General features: G+C 41.9%; 1 protein-coding gene across 3 annotated transcripts in view; it reads right to left on the bottom strand.

Annotated features, from left to right (window-relative positions):
- ZNF516 (zinc finger protein 516) overlaps positions 1 to 24,774 on the bottom strand; it is a 111,046-nt gene that overhangs the window by 57,418 nt on the left and 28,854 nt on the right. For all 3 annotated transcript variants that reach the window (XM_082234941.1, XM_082234940.1, XM_082234942.1), the window contains exon 2: positions 5,588 to 7,603. In XM_082234941.1, the coding sequence (XP_082091067.1) occupies positions 5,588 to 7,481 (1,894 nt within the window). In that variant the 5' untranslated portion in view covers positions 7,482 to 7,603. The remainder of the gene's footprint in view (positions 1 to 5,587; positions 7,604 to 24,774) is intronic.

Here is a 24,774-nt window from a genome sequence, read left to right as displayed (position 1 = left end):
CGACCCCCAGCATTTTAAAGCGCTGTTCCGAAGGGGGGCGGGAACACCTGCCCCAGCCGCCCCACTTCGGAACGCTGTTCCAAAGCGGGAAGGGGGGCGGGGACACCTGCCCCAGCCGCCCCACTTCGGAACGCTGTTCCGAAGCGCGGGGGGGCGGGGACACCTGCCCCAGCCGCCCCACTTCGGAACACTGTTCCGAAGTGGGGAGGGGGGCGGGGACACCTTCTGAAGGTGGGCAGGGGGCGAAAGTCTTTGTCCCCCCTGCCTGCCTTCCCAGGGGCTTTTAAATCGCCCCGGACAGCGGAGAAGTCCTCCGCTGTCCCAGGGTTTTTTAAAATGCTGGGGGTGGGAAGAAAAGCCCTTGTACCCCCCCCCAGCCTTCAGAAGAGGTCCGGGGACAGACTGTCCCCGGACCTGGTCTGAAGGCGGTTTCCCTAGGAACGCATTAATTGATTTTCAATGCATTCCTATGGGAAACCGTGCATCGCAAGACGAAAAAACCGCAAGACGAAGAGACTTGCGGAACGAATTAATTTCGTCTTGCGAGGCACCACTGTAGAAGGTGTCGTGATCCCTTCATAAAACCAAAATTGACTGTGATGCAATATATAGTTTTTGCCTCTCTTTCCTTCCACTTTCTTTCTTTCTCTCTGGGACTCATTTAAACGTATTGAATTGTTTGTATTGTGTTTATTAAAATTACTAGCAAAATGTTGTTGTTGGTTTTTTCAAAAAAATGGTGGCAAAATGGCATACATGCACCGTCATCCGTACAATAAAGAGGAGCCTGTTGGGTCAGGCTAATGTTCTCACCATGGCCACCCAGACACATGTGGGAAACCCGCAAGTGGAACCTCAGCAACACCTTAAGAGCATAAGAAAAAAAATATCCCTGGCATAATATACCCAAGTGTTACCTGCACACAGAAGGAGTCAATGAACTCACAGTGAACTACAGCTCAGGTTGGAGAGGAGGGCAAATAAAATTCAACAATTCTGACTAAAACAACACTTAAAGACCACTTTATGACCACTAAAGATTGTTCCAAACTAAGATTTTTCTAGAAATGTCAGGTGTACAGATTCAACTTATTGCATCTCTAATTACAAAATGAGTTTTCCTTTCGCTGTGAAAAGGTCAACAGCTAGAAACACTTGCTTGTTCGTTAACGAGGAAACCTCAACAGCAGGTTTCACACCACAAAGCCTTATGATAAAATTAAATATGAGGGGGGGGAAAGACTTTGGTGGAACTGTTTGGTTAAGATGAAACAGAAATGGCAAAGGCAATGAATGAGCAAGAAAGAGTATGAGGTACACGTAATTAAGAGTTTACTAGCAGCCTCATACTCAGAGTTGCTCAGGAATTCTAGGAAACCCAAAAAAATCAGTGCAGTTTTGAAAAGTACAGCACACCATCGCCATTCAAAAAGACACCCAACTGTCTCCAAATTTAGAATAAAGATGAGCTTGCTGATCTCAGGAACCATCATGCAAAATTTCATCAAGATATCTTAAGGGAACGGACAAACAGCTTTCCAAAATATATAGGAGATTCAGACCAATGCATTTAATTACAATCTTAATTGGGGGTACTGTAAAATAAAACAACACACTAGCCTGTAGCACATGTAGCTCACGTGTAAGGCAACAACGCAATGAGTAGGGAATGGGGCCATACTTTTAGCCCTGCCACATTGTGTTTGCTTCATGTAAAACACAGATGCTGTTCGCAATTCTGTGTAGGAACCTCAGCATGCAAGTTCCTGCTCAAATGAAGAGACATGTGGTAATACAGGTGTCCCAATCTTGCAAAAACTCTTGTAGGAGCTCGCTTGTCGATTCTCACACAACTGTGTGCAGCATACGGTGGCTGCAAAGAAGGAAGTGCTATGCTGAAGGTGAGGGCTCAAAGCGTGCCTCAGCTCACAACTTAGGTGGAATCTACACACATATAAAAATGGTCTGAAAATGCTTTTTAAAAAGTGTCACATTGTATACTGCAATTAAAGCACACTTAAAACATTTTATTTGCAGCTGTATAGCTGAGTCCTTGAAGGGATGCGGGTAGCACTGTGGGTTAAACCACAGAGCCTAGGATTTGCCGATCAGAAGGTCGGTGGTTCGAATCCCCACAACGGGGTGAGCTCTCGTTGCTTGGTCCCTGCTCCTAGCAGTTCGAAAGCACGTCAAAGTGCAAGTAGATAAATAGGTACCACTCCAGCAGGAAGGTAAATGGCATTTCCGTGCGCTGCTCTGGTTCGCCAGAAGCAGCTTAGTCATGATAGCCACATGACCCAAAAGCTGTAAGCCGGCTCCCTCAGCCAATAAAGCGAGATGAGCGCCCCAACCCCAGAGTCGGCCACGACTGGACCAAATAGTCAAGGGTCCCTTTACCTTTACCTAGCTGAGTCCTTACTTAAAAGGCTGCTGATCTACACACAAGTAATATGGGCATAGGGATTCTGAGTTTTCTGCGTGCTGTGGAGTGATTTCTCTATCACCTGGCAACATGCAAAACATGAGTGTGCCCCTAACAAAGACTATTATCAAAACACATTGGGCTAAACTGAATAAATTATCAATCCGTGTGCCTCAGAGGTTCTCTTCACTCTATAACAGCAGCATTTTATCCTCTGTTTTGCCCTTAAAACACTTTGGCAACACACAGTCTGGCTGACAAACCAATGAACCCACTATATCTCACTGAATTCCAGCTAATTCATTTGTGAAGTGAAGTCCTACTTTTAAAAGAAAGAGGGAGGGGGGGAATCTATTTTGCTCATTGGTGATTGCTTTTTCATAAGAACTGGTTCTTAAAATGATCTATGATTGTGACAGAAAGGCTTAAATAAGGTAATGCCTTTCGTAGTTACATTCATTTAGTTTGGTAGAACAGGTTAGTTTAACAACTAATTTTAACATAAATACATCATACCCTTAATTGCTGATGCTAGTAAATATGAGCTTATGCAAACAGCATGAGGCATGTCAGGCAACACCAATGTTGCTACAGTTCAGAAACCTTCTACTGCTGTTTTTAGTGTTTAAATCATTCTATAACTTGTGGATTCTATCCAACATCAGGCAACATGGAAGAGCAGACCTACTTCAATTAATTTAAAGGAATATAAGATTTCACAGATACAATTTAAGGTACACACATGTGACAAACACATGTCTGAAAATGGTGCGTGATACATGTGCACTCCCTCAAGGGTTCTGATTGATTTCTGTTCTTTATTAGCCTTAGTTTTAAAAGCAAGCCATGGTTTACTGTACACAAGCAGCATGCTGGTGTGTACCACTGAAAAGTTCTTACTCTGCTCCTCTCTTCTTCCTGCTACCACCCCCCTGCTGGATGACAAACCAGGGTCTGGCTTGTTGTGGCAAGTGATAACCTTGGTTATCACTTGTGTCTCGCTTTGGAGAGAAACAAAACAGTAGGACAAGTTTTCGAAGACCGTGACAAGCCAGACTCTGGCGAGGAGTAGAACTTTTTGGCAGCATGCACCAGCATGCTGTTCATCCACATTAAAGCACAGTTTGTTTATAATTAAGGTTTAATTTGGCATGTGAACCAGGCCAATGTGTGAATTGCTCTTCAATATAGCGACAGTCAGTGTTATATAAATTTTGTTCTGAACTGTGCTGATTACTACAACGAAGCTCCTAACAGCAGGCTAAAACTCTCAAAACTCTAATCAGCCAACTCTCAGGGGACAAAAATGTCAGTAGGAAAGCACTGTTTAACCAAAAACAAAAATATAAACAACTTGTAGGAAAGAAATTCTCTTCTCTTAGAATCTAAGAGAGCCTTATAAACAAAGAGAAATAAACAATGCAAACTAATAAAACAACATTGTACAAAAGCAGTCACAGTAGTGTTTCTTCAAATATTTACATTGCTTCTATTTGGAGAATAACTTGTTCCATTTAACCAGAATCAGACTCTGAGGACTGCAGTAATCCAGAGAGATTAATTACATCCTTTCAAGTTTTTCGAACAACTTTTGAAGGCACAGTACCGAGAGAGAGAGAGAGAGAGAGAGCGAGAGAGAGAGGGAGGGAGGGAGGGAGGGAGAGGGAAGAATGCACACTTCTCTCATTGATAATTGTTAGGCAATCTGAGTGCTTTAGGTTACATCAGCAAAACAGGACTGCCACCAATTATTGAATCAAGAAGACTATTGCATAAATGGGAACAAGATATCCTGTATGTGGTGATACACATTAACTGATAACAAAGACCATGATATCGTTCAGAGGCACTGGCATCCTAAATATGCTTCCTAAATCTTTTGACATAAATGAAACTGGATTCAAACCAACACGTCTAAGAAGCTAATGATACATTGCGACAGCACAACCCATTTGGTATAATGATAGCAGTGTTGAATGCCTGTTAAAGGGGTGCTCTAAAATGGAAACATGGACACATATTCCCACCTCCCTTTTCTATATTTTAACTACTCTTTATTTATTTTTTAAAGGAAACAACTCAGGGTTGCTGCCATCATGTCCATTTAGTTCATTAAAAAAATAAAAACCAGGCAAATTCAACAAAGGCATGCTACAATTTCCTGTGTAAGATTTACATATGACTGATTCTCCAGGCAAGAATTAATGCCATGGTTTCTTAGCACAGTTAAAGTAGCTACTACATAGTGGCTTCAAATCTTGGATTTGCAAGCAAGAAGCAGAAGCTAAACTGCAAATGAGAAGAGAGAAGGATCAGCAAGCCCCCCATTCCAGCTACTGGTTGGAAACCATCCCATTTTAAGTTGAGGATTCAAGAATAATAATTATTCCAAACCAGGAACCTTGGTATGCTTAATCATATACAAGGTCCTTTTCAGAGAGACACACAGCAGTGCTGGTGCAGTTCAATGCACCAGGCAGGATAAGTAGCTATGTGGGTGAGGCCAGTTAGACAGGTCTTTCTCACCCAGTTCACATCTCACCGAGAGGGACTGTGCTCATCTGGTGGGAAAAATCTACTAAAATGGCATTCTTTGTTTCTTAACTTATGGATGACTTGTGCATGTTCCCTAATAGCCTGGAATCACACCGAATGCAAGTGGTTCCCACACTGCTCTCTGTGGGTATGTTTGTTGAATTTGAAGGCAACCACTTAAAAGAAAACCTATAGTGAGATTAAAGGCATTGGAAGTTGGAGTCAGACTAAGTTGGGCACCAAATGTCGCTTACATTAATCATGACTAACATTCCACAATGTTTCCACATTTCAACAGGACCTAGGCTCAACTAATTTAATCTGGATAGAGCTTCCATCAGCCCCAGCCAGCATGGCCAAAGGGAAGGGATGATATGATATGGATGCTTTAGCTGAGATTCCTGAGATTAGTTAGACTAAATGACCCTTGGTGTACCTTCTGACTCTACAATTCTATGATTCTATGAGTTGCGTTCCAGCAACAACTCCGAGGGATACTCAATGTTTCCTACTTTACCTGTCAAAGGTATTTGAAAAGCTCAAGAAACAGCTCTTCTAGCATCGCAAGAAAGGAAGCAAAATACCAAAATGGGGAAAGGAAGTTGTTAAAAAAAAATTGCAGACACTTACGTGGGGGTGGCTCTTGCGTTCCTTCCTCTGAACTATCCTCGAGCCCCTCCTCACCCACTCCAGAGGTGACTGAATCATCTGGGCCAGAAGCAGAACTTGGTGTGCTCGGTCCACTGGCAGACCCAGAGTCACCATCCTCACTATTTGATCTATACCGATCTTGCTGAGCAGCCGCCACCCCTTCACTGCAGCTTCTGCGGTCTTTCCTGTGCACACGGGAATGAAGTACCATTTGGTGATAAGTGCGGAAGATCTTGCCACACTCAAAGCACTCTGTGGACTTGTTCTGAGACACCCTTCTGCTCTGGCGCGAGGACGGCCTATACTCCAGGTCTTCTTGGCTAAGCATGCAGCTGTCTCCTGACTGCACGTGGCTGCTTTTTTCCGAACGCCCACTAGTACAATTCTTCTTTTTCGGATTGCTGGATGAGCTGGAGGAGTCCTGCTCTTGTTTGCGCTTCTCTTGGCTGACGAGAATATATTCCCTTTTGTCCCTGTCGTAAGTGACGTCAGCATCTGCCAGGACTTCGTCCCATCCTAAATACTTCACGTACTCAGAAGGCTCTGCAACTTTTCCTTTGGTAGCCAGATGCCAGGCCTGGTAACTGTTGACTGGATCCAGCTCAGCTACTCTTTTTCCTGAATGGCCCCTTGGAGTGCCATCAGTCCCTACAGATGGCCTTAGTTTCAGATACTGGAAGAAAAACTGCTTTGCAACAGGGGGGTCCCCGTCAACTAGCCTATCAACTCTATGTTCACTGCGGGCTCCTTGAGACTTGCAATGTACAGAATTGTGTGCTTTTAGGCTTTCCATATTTGTAAACAGGTTTCCACACTTTGTACAAATTTCATACAGGGACAAACCAGTCACAATCATCTCTTCTTGAACGACATCATTAATAGTGGCTATAGGCTCCAAATCATTTTTTGGCTTGTTTTTGCTCCCAGATTTTGGGCCATGGGATTTCATGTGGTTTTTGAGAAACCAGGGCTCTTTAAATTTCCTGCCACAGATGTGGCATCCATGGTCAAAAGACCCTCTATGCTTTTTCATGTGAGCTTTGAGGAACCAGGTTTGACTAAAAGCCTGCCCACAGACTTCGCAAGGAAACTCTCCTGCACTCGACTCAGCCTTGCAGTTCTCGGCATTGTACGTTTCCCCGTTTGGAATCTGAGTGGTGATGTGGTCTCTTTCTATGTGGTTTAGCAGAGTCTCCTCTCTTAACGTCATGTAGTTGCACAGCCTGCATTTGAAAGGTTTGTGGACCTGGTGTATGTGCTGCTCCAACTCTTTCTTACCTTCAAACTTGTTTTTGCAGAAGGTACAAGGAAAAGTACATAGCTTAACATCTTCTCCAACTGGTGCATCTTCTGAGGACTCTTTCCTGCTGCTCCTGAGCAAGATCTTGCCTTCTTCTTTGGGAGTTGCTCCGTTCAATATCTTGTTGCAGGCAGAGGTGCTTTTGGTAGGGCTAGTGCAACCATCAAGGCCTTCGGATACTCTCATCTCACTGAGCTGTGCTTCTCCTCCCATCTCCACTTCATTCCCCTGACTAATAGTGCCTGTCCTGTGACTCCGGATGTGAATCTTCAAGTTGCCCTTTTGGGAAGCTCTGTGGTCACAATAAGGACACTTGTATGGCTTCTCCCCTGTGTGCTTCCTCATGTGCTGCGAGAGTGAGCTCTGGAAAGGAAAACTTTTGCCACAGATGCAGCAGCTGTGCAGCACAGACTTGTTTGCATTCATATCACTCTTGTTCATCTTGTGAGGACTGGAGGCTCTTCGTAATTCCATGTTTGCGCTTATGCTACAATCCATCTGCACCGCAGAAGCATCAGTCAAAAGGGCAAAACCCTGTTCCGGGCTGGGAAACTGGGTTGCTTTTTCAATCATGCATTCCTGCTGATGGAACCTTTATCTCTTCATTCTCATATTTGGGTTTTCTTCCAGCTGCTTGAAAGCATTTGGGATACAAACATTCATTGGCGTTTCTTGAGTCAAATAGCAAGCAGGACCTGGAACCAAAACAGAAAACAGGACACGGCATTACTAAATGCAAAGCATTTCATTTCCTTTTGCTCCCTTTGCAATAGCCCCCTGTTAATATTTTCTTGCCATCTTCACCAAAATGTTACATTTTCACCAGGCTGCAGAAAGTCTGACTTTGCATTGAATATTGTCATCCACAAACTGAATGTTCAGTAGAGGATTTACATAAGCCTACTTCCATAGTAGTTGCAGACATGGGCAAATAGAGTATGTGTCTGTATGTTTACTAAAAATAAGAATATAAGTATCAAAAAAACCGTACTTTTTCTTTCTAGCCCAAACAAAAGTGTGTGTGTACATAATCTCGAGTGAATAAGCTCTTTCTCGAAGGAGCTGTAATATTTTAAGTCTGTGGCTTTATGGACATGTATAATTTAATGAAAAACAGCCAAACGTTTGTTTGCCTAGAGATAAAGGGTTTTTGTAGAGTGCAGCACTCTATCCCTGTTGACGGTAACTTAAGCATAGCTGCTGAATGGAGACAGCAAAGAGTGCATCAAATTTTTGTTAAAACAACAATGCAGTTCAATAAGATTTGTATACAGGCCAATTAACAGTAACAGTAATACCTTCTTTAGGCAAATGTTGATGTAGACTTGGGAATCTTTACTAATACCAAGAAGAATCCATGGAGCATTCAACAAAACAGGGTTAAACTGTTTTAGGCTGAAATCCTTCTACATTAGTTATTTTAAACTGAATTCAACAGGAGCAAAATTTTGTATTTTCTGTAAAAGTTATTGAAGGGTAGAGATGACTTAACTTCTGCTGTGCTCATACAGACTGGAGGCCTGCACACACTTCGGCTGCTTAAATCCCATTGCACGGGATGACAAGCATACTTGTACTACCTTCTGACCATAAGTATAATCATGTAAAGCAAAGTTTTGTAAGGATATCTTGACATTCTGTTGTGCTTTTTAAGAAGAAACGAGCCCTTCTCTTTGCTGGTGAAGAGACATCCTGTTCTATTATATTACAGTCACCAAGTTACCGTATTTTTCACTCTATAGGATGCACTTTTCCCCCTCCAAAAATGAAGGGGAAATGTGTGTGCGTCCTATGGGGCAAATGCAGGCTTTCACTGAAGCCTGGAGAGCAAGGGGGGTCGGTGCGCACCGACCTCTCTCGCTCTCCAGGCTTCAGGAAGCTATCCGCTAGCCGTGGGAGACCCAGCTCTCCCAGGTCTAGCAGAGAGCTTGCCTGCACCCAGAAGCTTGGGGTGCGCTGAGCTCCACACGCCCCAAGCTTCGGGATTAGCACAGCGCACCTGGGGGAAAATAATTTTTCCCCCTTTATTTCCCCCCAAAAAAACTAGGTGCGTCCTATCGGCCAGTGCGTCCTATGGGGCAAAAAATACGGTATTAACATGAATGTGTGAACAGTGCAATGCATCCAAAAGATTTCAAGATTGGTCAAGTATCCAGGAAGAGAGAGTTGCAAATTTATGATCAGCCAGGGCTGGCACTAGCACCTTGCATCCTTCGAAAGGTGACAGAGTCTTCAAATCCAATCAGAACCCAATCCTAATGTCCATCCTGGACCCCATTTATAAAAACACCATAAATGTTTTCTGCATGGTGTTTGGGCTTCCTCAAACCTGCACCTAATTCTGGAATCAGACACAAAGAATACCACTTGCAAATTTTGACCATATTCCACGGCTAGTAAAGACTCCATTATTAAGATGGTCTCATGAATATCTCTTCCTACATTGTCCAGTTCTATGCAGTGTTGAATAGCAGTGGACAAAGACTACTGCTCCATTCAGTAGCGATAACTAATCTACTGCAGCAAGTTATCCAAAGCACAATGTTTTCCCAGTTGTTCAACTAGCTCAAGTTCTGGTTGTTCTGGTTTATACGTACAGCATATCTTATTGGTGGCAACCTCCTTTTCTTCAGAATATGGAATAAATTTAGCTTTGCCTTTAAAAAGTTGACCTAGCAACCACAGCTCACCACACCCACTCCTTTACCCCATCAACACTTAAGCATGCATTTCGTTAAAAGAAACGGTGAATACACCCATTCTGTTTCACTTACTTAAATTTATTCTCATATATAAACATCTGAAGAACCTAGGCTTTCAACAGCAGCTTAGCCATGCACCCTTGGCCTTGGAAGAACATCTGCTCAGACAGGGGACTGTAGGGTTACTCAAGCAATGAAGCAAGTTTAAAAAATAAACTTTCAGTTCTGATATGAGAATTTAACATTTTGCACAGCAATCCTCTCACCCACCGCACAAGAGGAACACCCAGAATGCTCTGAACAGTTCAAAAAACTGAAATGCACTTTCGAAGCTGCGATCATTCACATGCCTATTTAGAAATACATTGCACTGAACCCAATAGGACCTATATTACACGACTGATATGGCTGTCTTCAGCCCCTCCAGTGCGCCTATGGCTGCCCTAGAATTGAATCCCAGACTTTGATATTCTGCTTCAAACCATCTGTTGCAGTGCCCCTTTCTCATCACCAAAGGCAGTTCACATTATCGGGAAAATAGAAAACGATGTAAAACTCTTAACACTTAACACATTTGGAATACCCAATCCTTACCTCCTTGCTCTGACAAAAATCCTGCAGAAAGGCTCTTCTTTCCTTCTATTGTGGACAACTTAATTCACTGTTATACTGCTTACTTCCAAAGGGAACACAACTGTTCAGTAACACTGGAGCAGCTAAATGCACAGGGGTGGGGAAGGGGTGCCTATCTTTAAATAGTAAGCATATCCTTGAATTCACAGGAAACCCTAGCAACCTGCGTCCTTCCAAGTAAATGCAGGCAATAGGAAAAAGTCAGCATGACATTGCCGTGATTTTCTTTTCTCCAAACCATTGGAACCAAAATACTGGCAGTTTAAAATATACATATATAGAAAACGGACAAAAAAATATGTTTTGTTAGTTATAGCCACAACTGAAGCATAAGTTGTCAAAACAGAGAGGTAGAAGTGAAAAATGAAAAGGAGAGAACGCTACAAATAAATAAGAGGGGTTGTGCTCTTTAAACTGAAGTTACTTCTGTTTCCAGTGTTACTGAAGTAGATGTTTTCTTTTTAATTAATGTATCCTGTTTTACACTTTGGGATACATCCTTTTCAGATTTGCAGCTATTAACCCTGCATCCTTACTCTGAGAATCCTTTTCCATGGCATTTTCTGACTCACTCGCTCTCCCTTCTCTGTTCTAATGATATTTTGAATGGGCTCTAAACCTCCGGAGAACATAATTTAAGCTGTTCTGAAACAGCACCAAAGACAATAACCCCAAAGAAGAGACAAAGCACACCAACAAGCACCTATATTAAGCAAATTCAGCCTCCTGGCCATAGAATATCTACAATAAGGAAAAGAAAGAAAAGAACAACAGTGATACGTCCAATAAAGCAGCTTATTTAGCATTTTCTAAAGGAGATCCATCTGAAGAGGGTGTTCTTGTGCACTTCTACAGGGTATTCTGAGAAACACAGACCCGTCCCCCACTCAGGACATATTTTGCGCTTCAGTATACTGGTCCTGTTTGTCCTCCCGGGGACAAAGAAGTGTATTTTATTGGCTACACTGTAGCACTATAAGAAATGAATTAAAATACATCATTAACATCCTGGTCCAGCTTATCTTACTACCAGGACAAAGAGGCTATTCTCTGAACAAATGGGAAGAGGAGGGGAACTCATAACAACAATGAAGCACTCCTTGCCCTAAAAACCGCTGTTACAAGATCAACAATTATAAGCTTATATTCTACAGATTTGGGTCCCAAAGAGCCGTATGAAGTGATGCATTCTCTAAATGGGAGAGTAAGTACCATTGATGACAAGGCCTTGGGGCTTCTGCTGTTCTCAGACCAATCAATAATCCATTATGTCCAAACTACATTTCCACTCTAATATGAAGAATAAAAGGACAGCCAATATTAGCAGTTATTTCATGTACAGGAGGGGAAAATCAATGAAACAGAACACACAAAAATGCTACCATCACAAGGTTGAAATGAATGGTCACACATGGCATTGACAAAACCGTTTACAGTACCCCTTTACCAACCCCCTTTATTACAAAAACTGTCTCTGCGCAAACATATTTCGCACACACGTGCTCTCACACGCATCACACAGACATCACGCGCAACACACAGACACCCCACCAAATGAAATAGGGCTTTCCAAATTAGTGCCTTTCCATAATTGCAGGACAAAGGACAAGCACATCACATTTTCAAGTGGAGGAAACACAATTCTCCTTTTCATTTAATGTCTCTGTTTCTCTGAGCAAGTCACTAATCTCAAAGATCATATCCCAATTGCAGTTAGCAGTATGAACAAATCTTCAAAACACAATCTGATCTCATCAAACATGGTATGCATCCATCGTTTTCTGGCACACATTGACACAAATAAGCTATTCTTTTTTTTGTCAACATAGCTTTTTAAGTTATCAAATGAGAGCTAGACTAGTAGTAGAAAATCATCTAAATAAAGAATATTTAATCATTAGATGAAAAATATTATTGCTTAAGAGCATATAGTGTATTTCTGGTAATATAAAGATTAGTAGCTGAAGCTGACATCAAATGCAAAGAGGTCGGGGACAGCATGTTATTGTTGGTAAGATTAAGAAAACTAATCAGCGAACATGAGTAGGTATGGAGGTTTTGCCAGAGATGTTTTGATTTTAGAATGCTAATATGTAAGTTGCTATTGGCAACTTTAGACTAAGGAGAAGCTGAGTGGCAACAGGTAAGAGTAGCTTAAGGAGAATTTGAGGGAAATGTGCATTACACATTTTAACTCGCCCAATCAAAAAATGTTCTAAATAGGATGCACATAATTAAAAAAAATTTAAATTGTCCTAAAATCAAATATCAATTAATTACAATACAAATGAACAAAATCACTGCATTAAAAATAGTATCGAAGTCTCTTCTGTTCTGAAGCTACCTAATCCACAAAAGAAACAATAACAACAAATAACAATGTTTATGTTGTCTCTTAAAGGCTTTACAACAGGGGTCTCCTGCCTTTGGGGGCCTGGGCTTACATTTAGAAATCTAAGCAACTGCTGTGGGCACATAAGAGCCACTTCACAAAGGAAAAACTAGCTATGCTCAAAACCACCACCCCCAAACACCCAAAACACAATGTGCAGTGAGGGTAATGTCTGAGAGCATCATGGTGCCACACTGAGGATCCCAACTCTGAAACAATGCTGATACCTATAGATAACAAACCTCATAGGACATCACTATAAAGATCTGCTCTATCTCCCTGCTGCTTTTGCAGAGGAAATTTTATGCACCATCCTCACAACCTGAGAAACATTCTTCAATATCTGCAGGGCTCGGACAATTTAAAAGACTCCAAAGTTCAAAAAGCATTGCACCTAAGAGCCAGCACATCTCCCAATAAACTGGATGCAAATCTTCCTTCTTCTTTATGACCATTGGAAGACAGTAGCATTCTGAATCAGCTGAAACTTCCAAATGAGACCCATCTTTAGTTCAGCTGAGCATGCGCCAAAGCACCACATGTCATGTTCTTGCAATCGTAGGCATTTATGCTTTCTCCATTCTCACAATTCCCAGCAGAGGTCAAACCTATATAGTTCATGATTTAATCCTGGATGAGGGTGCTAAATTGGCCCAAATTGGCAGACCAGCTGGGAAAGTATATCTTATTGGGTTGCTGGTGCAGCACCAGCACAGCCTAGACTGCAATTTATTTATGCCCTTCCTCCAATGAGCTCAGGGCAGCATATATGATTCTTCCCAATCACCCCATTTTATCATCACAAGAACCCAATGAGAACCTAGGCTGAAATAGTCACTTGCCTAAGGAAACCCAGTGAGCTATGTTGATAGTCTCCGCAGTACTACTCCAATCTGAGGATGGGCAACTTGTGGCCCTCCAGATATTACTGGACCACAACTCCCAACATCCATCACCATTGGCCATGCTGGAGGGGCTGATGGGAGCTGGAGACCAGCAATATCCAGACAGCCAAATGTTTTAAAGCAGCAGTTCTCAACCTGTGGGTCCCCGGATGTTGTTGGACTACAACTCTCATCATCCCTGAGCTCTGGCCTTGCTAGCTAGGGGTGAAGGGAGTTGTAGTTCAACAACATCTGGGGACCCACAGGTTGAGAAAGGCTATTTTAAAGGAAGAGGACTCTCAGTCAGATGAGCACTGGATGTCCAAAATCTTGTATTTTTATCTTGTATTTCACTTCTTGTTTTGTTTCTAGTAATAATAAATAACAGTGACTGGGATTAGCAACTGACTGGATAATAATCTGCAGCTGCATTCTGATAAAGGCAATATATGTTCTTGGGAGCCAGTTAGTAATATGCCTGGGGGTTTTTTTGGGGGGGGGGTTGTTCATTAACTGCAGTTTCTGAGCAGTCTTCATAGAGAGCCCCACATAAAATGCATTGCAGCAGTCTAATTTGGAAGTAACAGACCATGGATTACTGTGGTCAGGCTCTGTCTGTCCAGAAAGACGGGACACAGCAAGTTGTACCAGCTGGGGTTAGCAGAGGCACTCCATGCTATGAAACCCCTTTGGACTTCCAGTGACAAAGGTGACAAGCCAGCAGCCCAAGCTGAGCCCCCCTGTCTGCAAACCCACCCAGAACAGAAAGAACTGTCTTACTAACATTGTATTTCAAAACAACCCCTATGTCTACTTTGACTGCTATGCTGTTTACACTGCCATGAATTTGATTGTTGATTGTGTTGTTTTTAATTGTTCTTCTGTTTTGTTTTATTTCACTGGGAATAGTAACGCTGAAGGGCAACACAGGGCAAGACAAAGAGGATGCCCAGGTGTGGATGTAACAAAAACCCAAACCAGGGCTTAGCACTAACTACCGTGAAGGCAACAGAACCAGAGGAGAAATGAAGCGGCTGCAATTTTCACTCTGCATTCAAATGGTTGGTTGTTCGCACATAGAATTATCTACACGCCAGGCCTTTCTCGTGGACCCATTACAACAGAAATTAAGGTACTTCCGCAGTGTAGAGTACTTCATGATGAAACAGGATCTTAAATCATCCTATTACTGTTTGGAAACCCACATATTTCATAAGCATCTATATATACATGCAACGTTCACGAAACCTAGCTGCCCTAAGTGACAGATGGGACTTCTTTTTTAACCGATAAAGAGGGACAATTTGGAAAGCAATAGTTCCATATAGCAAATAAAATGTGAAACCCAAGCTGACTATTTTGAATTTCAAAAGCTGCCAGGCATAGTAATCCCCGCAGAGAAGAAATCGAACCTGAAATCAAACCTTTCAGCTGTCACCCCAGTCCGGCTTATTTTGGTGGAAAGTCCTGAACTATTTATATGGAACTCTAGCGTAACACGGCACAATGGCAAAAAGAAAAGCCCTCTTTGCTTCTTGCCAATAACATTGCCCAAACCATATTTCACCACCTCCATAAACTTTGGTTTATATGGGGAAGTAGCCACAAACATATTTCAAGCCTCTCATTCTGTCCAGTGGTACAGAGATCTCCTACTGCTATCCTCACCTGCTATGAATAGATGTGTTTTAATTTTTCTGGGAGGCTGTTCCTGAAAGACAGTATGCAGAATGAGTGGTACAGACAAGGTTATTTATTCAATGACTATGAAACCAAGGATAGAATCCCTCATATGTCTGTTCTGTAGAGTCAGCATAAACCTGACTATTTTCCTAGGGAGCATCAAGAGCAAACAGAGGTTTGCAAGCCTTTTCTGTCTTCCATTTTCCATGTTGGCTTTACAAACAGAACAGAGAAAATACTGGAAGCGCTCCGCATCCCACATTAGTCTGAGCTCTACATTTTATAGAATGTTTTGCCTTTCCGGTTTGTTAAAACTTTAACAAATTGCTGCTAGTCACACCAGAGAAATGGAGTCAAGGCAGAGTGTAATGTTAGAATTCCAGGCTCTTGCTGAAGCTGCTGTCCTCATGTGGTTTTAAATTATCCAGTATAAAACATCTGACATTTCCACTGAAAATGGAAAGCCAAAATTCCTAGCCAGGAATGTAATGTCCCACTGCCTTTTATTTTTCACGTAAAACATAACAGCACACCATCCATGATAAATGGCAATCAATTTTTAACCGGCCGAAGGCTTTGACAAAATGTACCGAAGCAGCTGCACATGGAGGCAGTAGTGCATTCCAGAACCAGAATAATTTTAAAACAAATATTAAGAAAAATAAATGAAATCTAAGAGCAATGCAAGCAGTCAAAATAACATTAAATGAATAATATTAAAAGCACAGATTGGAGAAACTGGAGTTCAGTAGCTTAACTAGAGTTCCCGTAGCATTGCAGATCTCCAGCAGGCATTTGACTAATTTTAGCAGCAGTCAGAGAAAACACAGAGTCCATAACAACTGTGTTGCTACCTGCAAGACAAAAACAAGTTTTCTGAGCTAAACACATGGAGTTTACTTGCCCTTAGAGAGAAACAGAGTCCACACAGATGGGCATTTGGCCACATATTTTAGCCACATACCAGCAGTTGGGAGTGTGGCTAAATTCTGTTTGCCTTTTTTTTTGGACAGGATGATATAGACAACCAACCTATCACAGGATGATGAGTTCTCCCCTAGGGCAGTTTGTTTATATATACAGTGCAGGCTCAGATTAAGAATACAATCTGATGAACAGCACTAACAGATTTTCCACAAATACATTATCTTGTACTATGAAGCATCACTGGGACACTTCTCCATTGCCACCATATGTATTGGGGGGAGGCAAAGTCAAAGCTTTCTATCATGTAAATTGTTTAGGTTGTCCTGGGTTTCAGAATTTGTACCATAACATTGCTTGCTCCATCAACTGTAACTGTGTTTTTTGTGAATTTTAAGTACTATTTTATTTATATGCTAGAAGCCACTTTGTGGGCACAATGTGACAAAAAAGTGGTCTATTAGCAAGCACAATGGATGAATCACAGAATACATACATATCGATCACTAATAGCATTCTGAAATTTGTGTTCTATTTTTATACACTATATCTACAGGTAGAGCAGGAGTGCTGAATATCACTTCGGATATCACTTGATGCCCAGGCTCTGAATTCTTGCTTTTGATTTAGAAATATTGCAGAAATCACCTCCAAATATATTAAATCTATTTATTTATTTAATTGCATCCCACCTTTCCCCCAAGAAGCTCGAGGTAGTTCTCAATCTCCCCACTTTATCCTCCAAACAACCCTGTGAAGCAGGCTAGCATACAATTGGGAAACCAAGATGGTTTTATTTTCAACCACCTAAGTGAACCTCACTGAATAATCAGGAGGCTGTCCTCAACTCAGTGCTATGTTTAGAGAGGCAGGTGAAGAGGAATGCCAGAAAGGCCCTTAGTCAACTGTGGCTGATTTACCAGCTGAAGTACACACTGGAGAAGGCAGATCTGGCCACAGGCATTCATGCCCTCATAACATGGTATAGTTGACCTTAATCACGTGCTTTATGTGCATCTACAGTCACAAAGGCCCTGCTCACAGGCTTGCCACGAAGATCCATGAGATCTTCTAAGGCACTAGAGACAAGGCCTTTTCAGTGGTGGCCCCATCCCTGTGAATGTGTCTCTGACTCATCTCATCTTGATGATTTGGCCGTTCCAATATGCTTTTAACTGAATTAGGTGGCTGGGTCTAAAATTTCATTTCATTATTCCAATGAGAATGATTAAAGTAGCATTTGGTTACCATGACTAATACAGTTAATCCTGTTATTTACAGGAACAAACCTTGACCCAGGTCATAGTGTGCAGGCATATGTTGTAGCTTTCTTGCAGAAGCAAACAGAGGTGGACCTGTTCCCCCCCCCCACTGCACACCGAGCCAAGGGGGTGGTGCAGGGCGTTGCAACTATGACATATTGCACATGTAGAACAGAAGGTAACAGGTGGGGGGGGACAACAAATTTTGGCCTTGCACACTGAGGCTGAAATTTGAAAGACCAAACTCCATCCCAAAGCTAAGGGGCTTTTGGTCTTGTCAGTATCTGAATGGGCGGTTGCCTAGGAACTCTGTGTATGATATCTTGAGTCACATGATGAGGGAAAAATGATACACACAACTAAATTAAATAAATGAACAAGCAGGAACCAATGTTCCTTGCACACGGTTGCCAGGAAGGGCTAATTTGATCTTATCCTGCACTGTTTTCAAAACTTTAGTACAGTGGTACCTCGGGTTACAGACGCTTCAGGTTACAGACTCTGCTAACCCAGAAATAGTACCTCAGGTTAAGAACTTTGCTTCAGGATGAGAACAGAAATCATGTGCGGGGGCGCAGCGGCAGCGGGAGGCCCCATTAGCTAAAGTTAAGATTAAGAACAGTTTCAGGTTAAGAACGGACCTCCAGAACGAATTAAGTTCTTAACCCGAGGTACCACTGTATCTCCAACATTCTGTATGTTGTAAGCACAACAAAGGGATACTTCAAGTTATTTCCTTTTGCAAAATGAAGGCACTACATTTTGAGTGCTCTATCCCGGAGATCTAAAGCATTTCTTTAAGTACCCTGGTATGTAAAATGTCTTAATTTGATTAAGCTTTTGGCTGCTGCACTGATGAAGAGGCGATGGTGCTGAAATACAATCCTTTCGCTTTCTTACCATTCAGACAGCTTTCATTCAAAAGTTTTAAAAATGGCCCTGTCCAACTTGATGGCATATTTGAGTATAAAGATAAGACCCAAACTTCTGCCTGCATGACCAGTTGATACTGGCAACTGATACGGCTGGGCTGACCAGAGGAGGGTGGATGGTGTAGGTGGTAACAAAACCAATGACGAACCCTATAATATGGCTTGCCTCTCTGCAATCTACTTAGGTAACTGACCATTAGAAACTATTCTGAGACTGATGGGGATTTAAAAAATATATAAAACCCTATAATCCAGGGATAGCTCTCAAGATGGAGTGGGCTACAACTCCCATCAGTTCCCGGCAGCATGGCCAAGGGACAGAGATGATGGGAGTTGTTATCCCAAATATTTGGAGTGCACCACGTTGGCTATATCTGCTGTAATCCATGCATTTCTAGTGCCAGTGTGACATTTCCAGACTATTTAGAGTGTTCCATTATCTAGTTTGTATTCATGCTTGTACCAGGGAGTGTTAAAGTCACTCTGGTGTGCTATTTAGAATGCTACAAAGTAGTATTTTAGCTGAGGAAACAAAACAAAGCAAGTAGCTTTCTATTCCAATCACAGAACTTGAACTACAGAACTTGAACTACAACATAATGCTATTCATGTCTACTCGGGAGTAAACCCCAATGCTAGCCCAGGTTGTTTGTTGATGCACATATTACATCTGTGCTAATGGAACTGCACTGGACACAGATTAACTACAGGGCCGTGTTCAAGGTCTTGTAACAAACATATAAAGCAGTGAACAACTCAGGACCATATTACCTGAAAGACCTGTATAGACCTGTAACAATGAGGAAATTTTACTTGTGGTATTGCGCCCTATAGCCAATGACACAAAAACAGGCATTTTCTAACATTGCCCCTGCCCTCTGGAATGCCTTTCTGCCCACCATACATGTTAGTTGCTTCATACATCTTTTGAAGAAATAGATCTTTTTGCACATGCTCTCTCTGACTCATAAACATGGATCCTGTTATTACTGAATTCTTGTTTTCCTGATACTGTTTCATTGTTTTTAAGTAGTATTTTTGTATACTGCTTAGAGATTAGTATTAATATTGGGCAAGTTAGAAATGCTTTTAAAGAACCAATTGCTTAAATAGGGTTACTCCCAAGTAAATCTGTTGTAATCTGATACCCACTCACCTGGGAGTAACACAATGGGACTTACCCTCTGAACAGACATGTATGGAAATGTGCTGTTAATTTTTAAACCTGTTGCACAATGAACAAGCAAGGATTATGCCATGGCTTACAGTGCAATCCTATTCATGTCTACCGAGAAGCAATTCCTACCAAATTCCTCAAAGCTCATTCCCAGGTAAATGGGGTTAGGATTGCAGCTTTAGTTATTATGGGACATTTTGCAATTCTGTTCTGTGTATTATAATTATGGGCCAGTCTGTTAATTTGTCTCCTTTCTTTAACTGTGTGTACTGAATAGAAATTAATCTTGTGTTTACTTATTTATGTGAAAAATATACCACCTAATATAATATAAATCTAAGTGGTTTCCATAAAACCAATTTTTTTAATGGCACTAACATTTCCTGAAAACTAGGGAAATAAAATCAAAACTATTTATCTCAAATTACACTGAGCAGTGTAGATGTAACAGCAATGTCAGGGTCCAGAAAACTCAAGCCAGTTAATTAACCCACACTTTCTGAGTTGAGAAGAAAATCAGAGAGGTTTGGGGCAACATTCCATGCTTCCTGAAAGTCACTGAAAAGGGTCAGTCCTCATCAGACTGCTTTTGGGGGGGACAGGGGAGTTGAGTTTGTTTTGGAGCTTGTTTGCTTTTTGCTACTTGGGGTTCAGCCCTATTGCTTTTCTGTGGTCCAGTTTGGGGTCCAGTCTTGTTGGCACTCAACTATCCAAGTTTGCTATTAGAGAAAGTTATTATTATAATTATCATGGCCCATAACTGAGTGCACCCATTTTTCCCTATTTCCCTCTTAGCAGCTGCCTTCACATAACCACACTTTTTAAGGGAAAAAATCTTCATGACTTCCCTACTGCAGTTCTAAAGACGATCTAGAGATTTGGTGTAAGCAAGTTTTAAAAGGAAGTTCTTCAAACTGTTACATACATGATACCCCTCCAGAAATTCTTCTAAAGAGAATTATTTAGTCACCAGCTTTTCACACCCAGAAAGGTTTTACAGGCAGTTTTCAGTTCTCTGGCGATCAGCTCCCAAGGGGAAAGGTCTCCATAAAAATATAAGTGTGTAGAAAGATGCTATTATGAACACACCCTGCTTTTCTTAAGCTCACTACGTGAAGGTGTGTTTACAAAATAACCACATTTGAATTTGCTTTGTACTGAAAAGTATGATGTCAAAATTGTGCAATCTTCTGGAATGGCTTATAGAACTTCCCACGCAGTAGCAGCTCCCTACTTTTGCAGTGGGACACAATGCATCATGCAATATTGACCTTCCAGTAAAGTTGAGCAAGCTGACATCAAAAGGAATTATCAACTATTGCAAAACAGGTGGGGCTTATTGCTGAAACTGGATTGGGCTTAGAGTTGTGGTGGTGGTGGTGTGTGTGTGTGTGTTTAAAATTGGTTGCAGGTTTTCCAGGAAGCATTAATGTTGTTGTTGTTGTTGTTATATATAATATCACCTGACACAAAGCTATGTTATGAGCAGTGCAATGTGATTTGGCTTTCCTCAAGAGGCTCAAATATACCCCTTCCTATCCAAAAAGGCCCACTTACCCCTTGGTCCCTTGCCTCTAAAAAGTTGCAGGAAAAAAAGACAAAGGAAACTTGCATAAGGCAAGGCGTTTCCTCAACTGCTGAAATGTTAGCACTGTTTTGGTGTGATCTAATTGTTGATCAGATTATGGTACAACTTGTTCTGCTGCTTTTTGACAGCATACACTTAAAAAACAGTTACAGGTCCTACCATGCACCATCAATCAATAATATTTTTTAATGATAGTGACCATTCTCCAAGCTTTTAAATTCTCCAGCATCAATACATCACCCCACCCCCTTCCACTGTAATGACCTTAGCTCAGGGTGGTACAAACTGGAGCCTTTTTTGGCAATCCTCGGCAACATTCAAGAAAAAACACATTGAAGCCTTAAAAAAAATTATTGTTTGTTTCATGGAGTGCATACTTCTGTTTGTATTTTAAATTTGTTTAATAATTAAATATATAAATTGTATTAATGTATATTTCAGAATCATAGCATTGCAGAGTCAGAAGGGACTCTCAGGCCTATCTAGTCTAAACCCCCTGCAATGCACGAAACTCAACTGGATCATACATGAGAGGTGGCCATCCAACCTCTGCTTAAAAGCATCCAAGGAAGGAAAGTCCAGACCTCCGGAGGGAGTCTGCTCCACTGTCCAATAACACTTACTGTCAGAATTTTTTTCCTGATGTTTAGTCAAAATCTCCTTTCTTGTAACTTGAATCCATGGATCCTGAGTCCTACTCTCTGGATCAGCAGAAAACTTCCATCTCCCATGTGTCAGTCCTTTAGATATTTGAAGATGGTGGCGCTGTTGGTTAAACTACAGAGCCTAGGACTTGTCAATCAGAAGGTTGGCGGTTCGAATCCCAGCAATGGGGTGAGCTCCTGTTGCTAGGTCCCTGTTCCTGCCAACCTAGCAGTTCGAAAGTACGTCAAGTACAAGTAGATAAATAGGTACCGCTCCGGCGGGAAGGTAAACGGCGTTTCCATGCACTGTTCTGGTTTGCCAGAAGCGGCTTAGTCATGCTAAGGGGGTTGGCAGGGGGTTGGACTCGATGGCCCTTGTGGTCTCTTCCAACTCTATGATTCTATGATTCTATGCTGGCAACATGACAGAAGCTGTACGCCGGCTCCCTCGGCCAATAAAGCGAGATGAGCGCCACAACCCCAGAGTTGGTCACGACTGGACCTAATGGTCAGGGGTCCCTTTACCTTTACCTTTACCATATCAGTCTCCTCTTTACAAGACTAAACATACCCAATTCCCTCAGCCATTGCTCATAAGTCTTTGTTTTAAATCCTAAATGGCCACTGGTGATCTTTGAGGGAGGGGCAGGGCCTGGGCGGCAGACCAGAGTGCACAAGTCTTCACGCTGGTCCACCGCTACAAGATTTAAGCCGACTGTGCCTGAAATCTCCAGCGCAATTGGCAGAAGAGCAATGCAAGGGCGGTTTGTGTGGTGGGTAAGGCATTGGGTGGAATCCTTAGTCCAACTCTGGGTATGTGACTTGGTGCATCACCCTGACCTAAGGCAGGTACGATATCACAGAGTACCCCAATAAAGGGGTATGGGTGGAAGTTTCTGTCCTGAAGCACAACAGTGGGTAGAGGGCCATAGAACATCCAATTGCAGCCTGGGCACCTTAGTTGACCTGCATCTTGAGGTGCTTCAAAACCCAGGCATGCTTCTATTCAAACCTAAGCCTTCCAGGAAGCTGATACAGGATACATGCCCAGTGCCTAAGCCTAAGCCTACCTGCACCTGTAATCAATAAAGTTGTGGCCCATTTTAATCCCCCAAAGTTGTTGTGTCAGTTTGTTCCATCTCATCCTTCCATTCACATGGGGCACACTGCACATGGGTCCAGAATGAAGTTTGTACCTGACATACTGGCTGAACTTAACTCATTAATCACTGATTAATAAGGAAACAGGACACAAAATACTTATAAATATATGAGAAACTGAGAGAGACCATGTCTATCCCCTGGTCTTTGTATAAAGGTTGAAATCCTCTGCACTACACTAACATAGCCTGGCTCAGTTTCTTACTTACCAATTCACCTCTAATGAATATAAATTCCTTCTGAGCAACTCTGCCACACCCAATGCAGGCAGCCTGCAGAACTGTGAGTTGCTAAACTGTTTTGCAGGCTGGTGCACTATTCTTCTCCCCTTTTCTTATCTGCAACACTGCACACACTAATATTCCAGCGTGAAGGATTTCAGTGCAAGTATTCATTCTCAAATTCTTCCAGTGCTTTGCTTCAGGCACTTTTGCACAGGAAAATAGGGCTAGAGAGCCTACGGATTAGGGTCCCTTCATTCTGCTCCTAGCCTAAACCCCATAAAATTAGACACACACATACTTTGTCTGCTTGTCCTGATTTTTCACATCTAACTCCAATTCTCACCAAGAGTTTGCATATGGATAGCAAACAAGTCTGGCTCCATAAACAAAACCTGTGCCCTAGTTATTCATTGTTAAAAACAGTGGACAAGACATTCACACATGAAGAGTCAACACTGGAAGAAGAAGAAGAGGAGGAGGAGTTTGGATTAGATATCCCGCTTTAGCACTACCCTAAAGAGCCTCAAAGCGGCTAACATTCTCCTTTCCCTTTCTCCTCCACAACAAACCCTCTGGGAGGTGAGTGAGGCTGAGAGACTTCAGAGAAGTGAGACTAGCCCAAGGTCACCCAGTAGCTGCATGTGGAGGAGTGGGGAAGCAAACCTGGTTCACCAGATTACGAGTCCACCACTCTTAATCACTACACCATGCTGGCTCTCACCACACTACCACTCTCACCACACTGGAAATGTCTTATGAACTCCAAAACTGCAGCAACTAATTTTCGTATTTGGAAACATGTGATGAACATGCCTGTCACCTGGTTGAGTATCTTATGTTTAAATAGTTAAAGCAACTAGAGGTGGGAGGGGATAATGCTGAACCGAGCCCCAAAATCATTCTAAAAGCTATTAACATGAGCTTAGGTTTCTTTACCAGACTTTCCACCGGCACCCCAAGCTTGCTAAACATGCTGTCACCTTTTTTAAAACTCACCTCAACAATAAGGCCTTGAGAAAACACTTCAAAGACAAATAAGATTCTGCATTACTTCTCTTTTTAAAAAAATTCCTTAGGGGCTGATAAAGGTGTATTGGGACTACATGTTGCCACGTAAATTATCATCTTGCATATATGCCAGTGTCATTATAACGCTTGTGTTCTAAACAGAAGCTTGATGAAACTGAGTGTTCAGCTGCCTCGTGGCCACGAGAAACAAAGTAGTACAGAAATGAGATATTTGACTGCAATCCATACAGTTAAGGTATGGTGATAAAGACAGAAGCACCTAATAGATTTTTACTTTCAAGCATTATATTAATTGTTTAAATATATGGAAACCTTATATATGGTAGCCACAATTCAGCACAAAACTCTGCTTACAAACTAAGCTTAGCCCGGCCTAAGTCTTCATTGGATTGTACAACAAAAGAATAGCTTGTAATAATAATAATAATTTATTATTTATACCCCCACCCATCTGTGTGATCGGCTACAGAAACTTCTATTCTTTTAACTACTTCATGTTGCAGTTTTGGGTTAGGTAAACTGTGCTGGTAACTTACTCTCAACAATGTTGCTGAATGTCAGTTTTGCATGCTTTTTGGCTTTAGATTTCTTCTAAGTTTATAGTTTAACTCTGTACTGTACTTTGTATCTT

The sequence above is a fragment of the Podarcis vaucheri genome (assembly GCF_965113315.1).
Source record: "Podarcis vaucheri genome assembly, chromosome: 8".
Taxonomy (NCBI): Eukaryota; Metazoa; Chordata; class Lepidosauria; order Squamata; family Lacertidae; genus Podarcis; species Podarcis vaucheri.
This window is presented reverse-complemented; position numbering and strand designations above follow the sequence as displayed.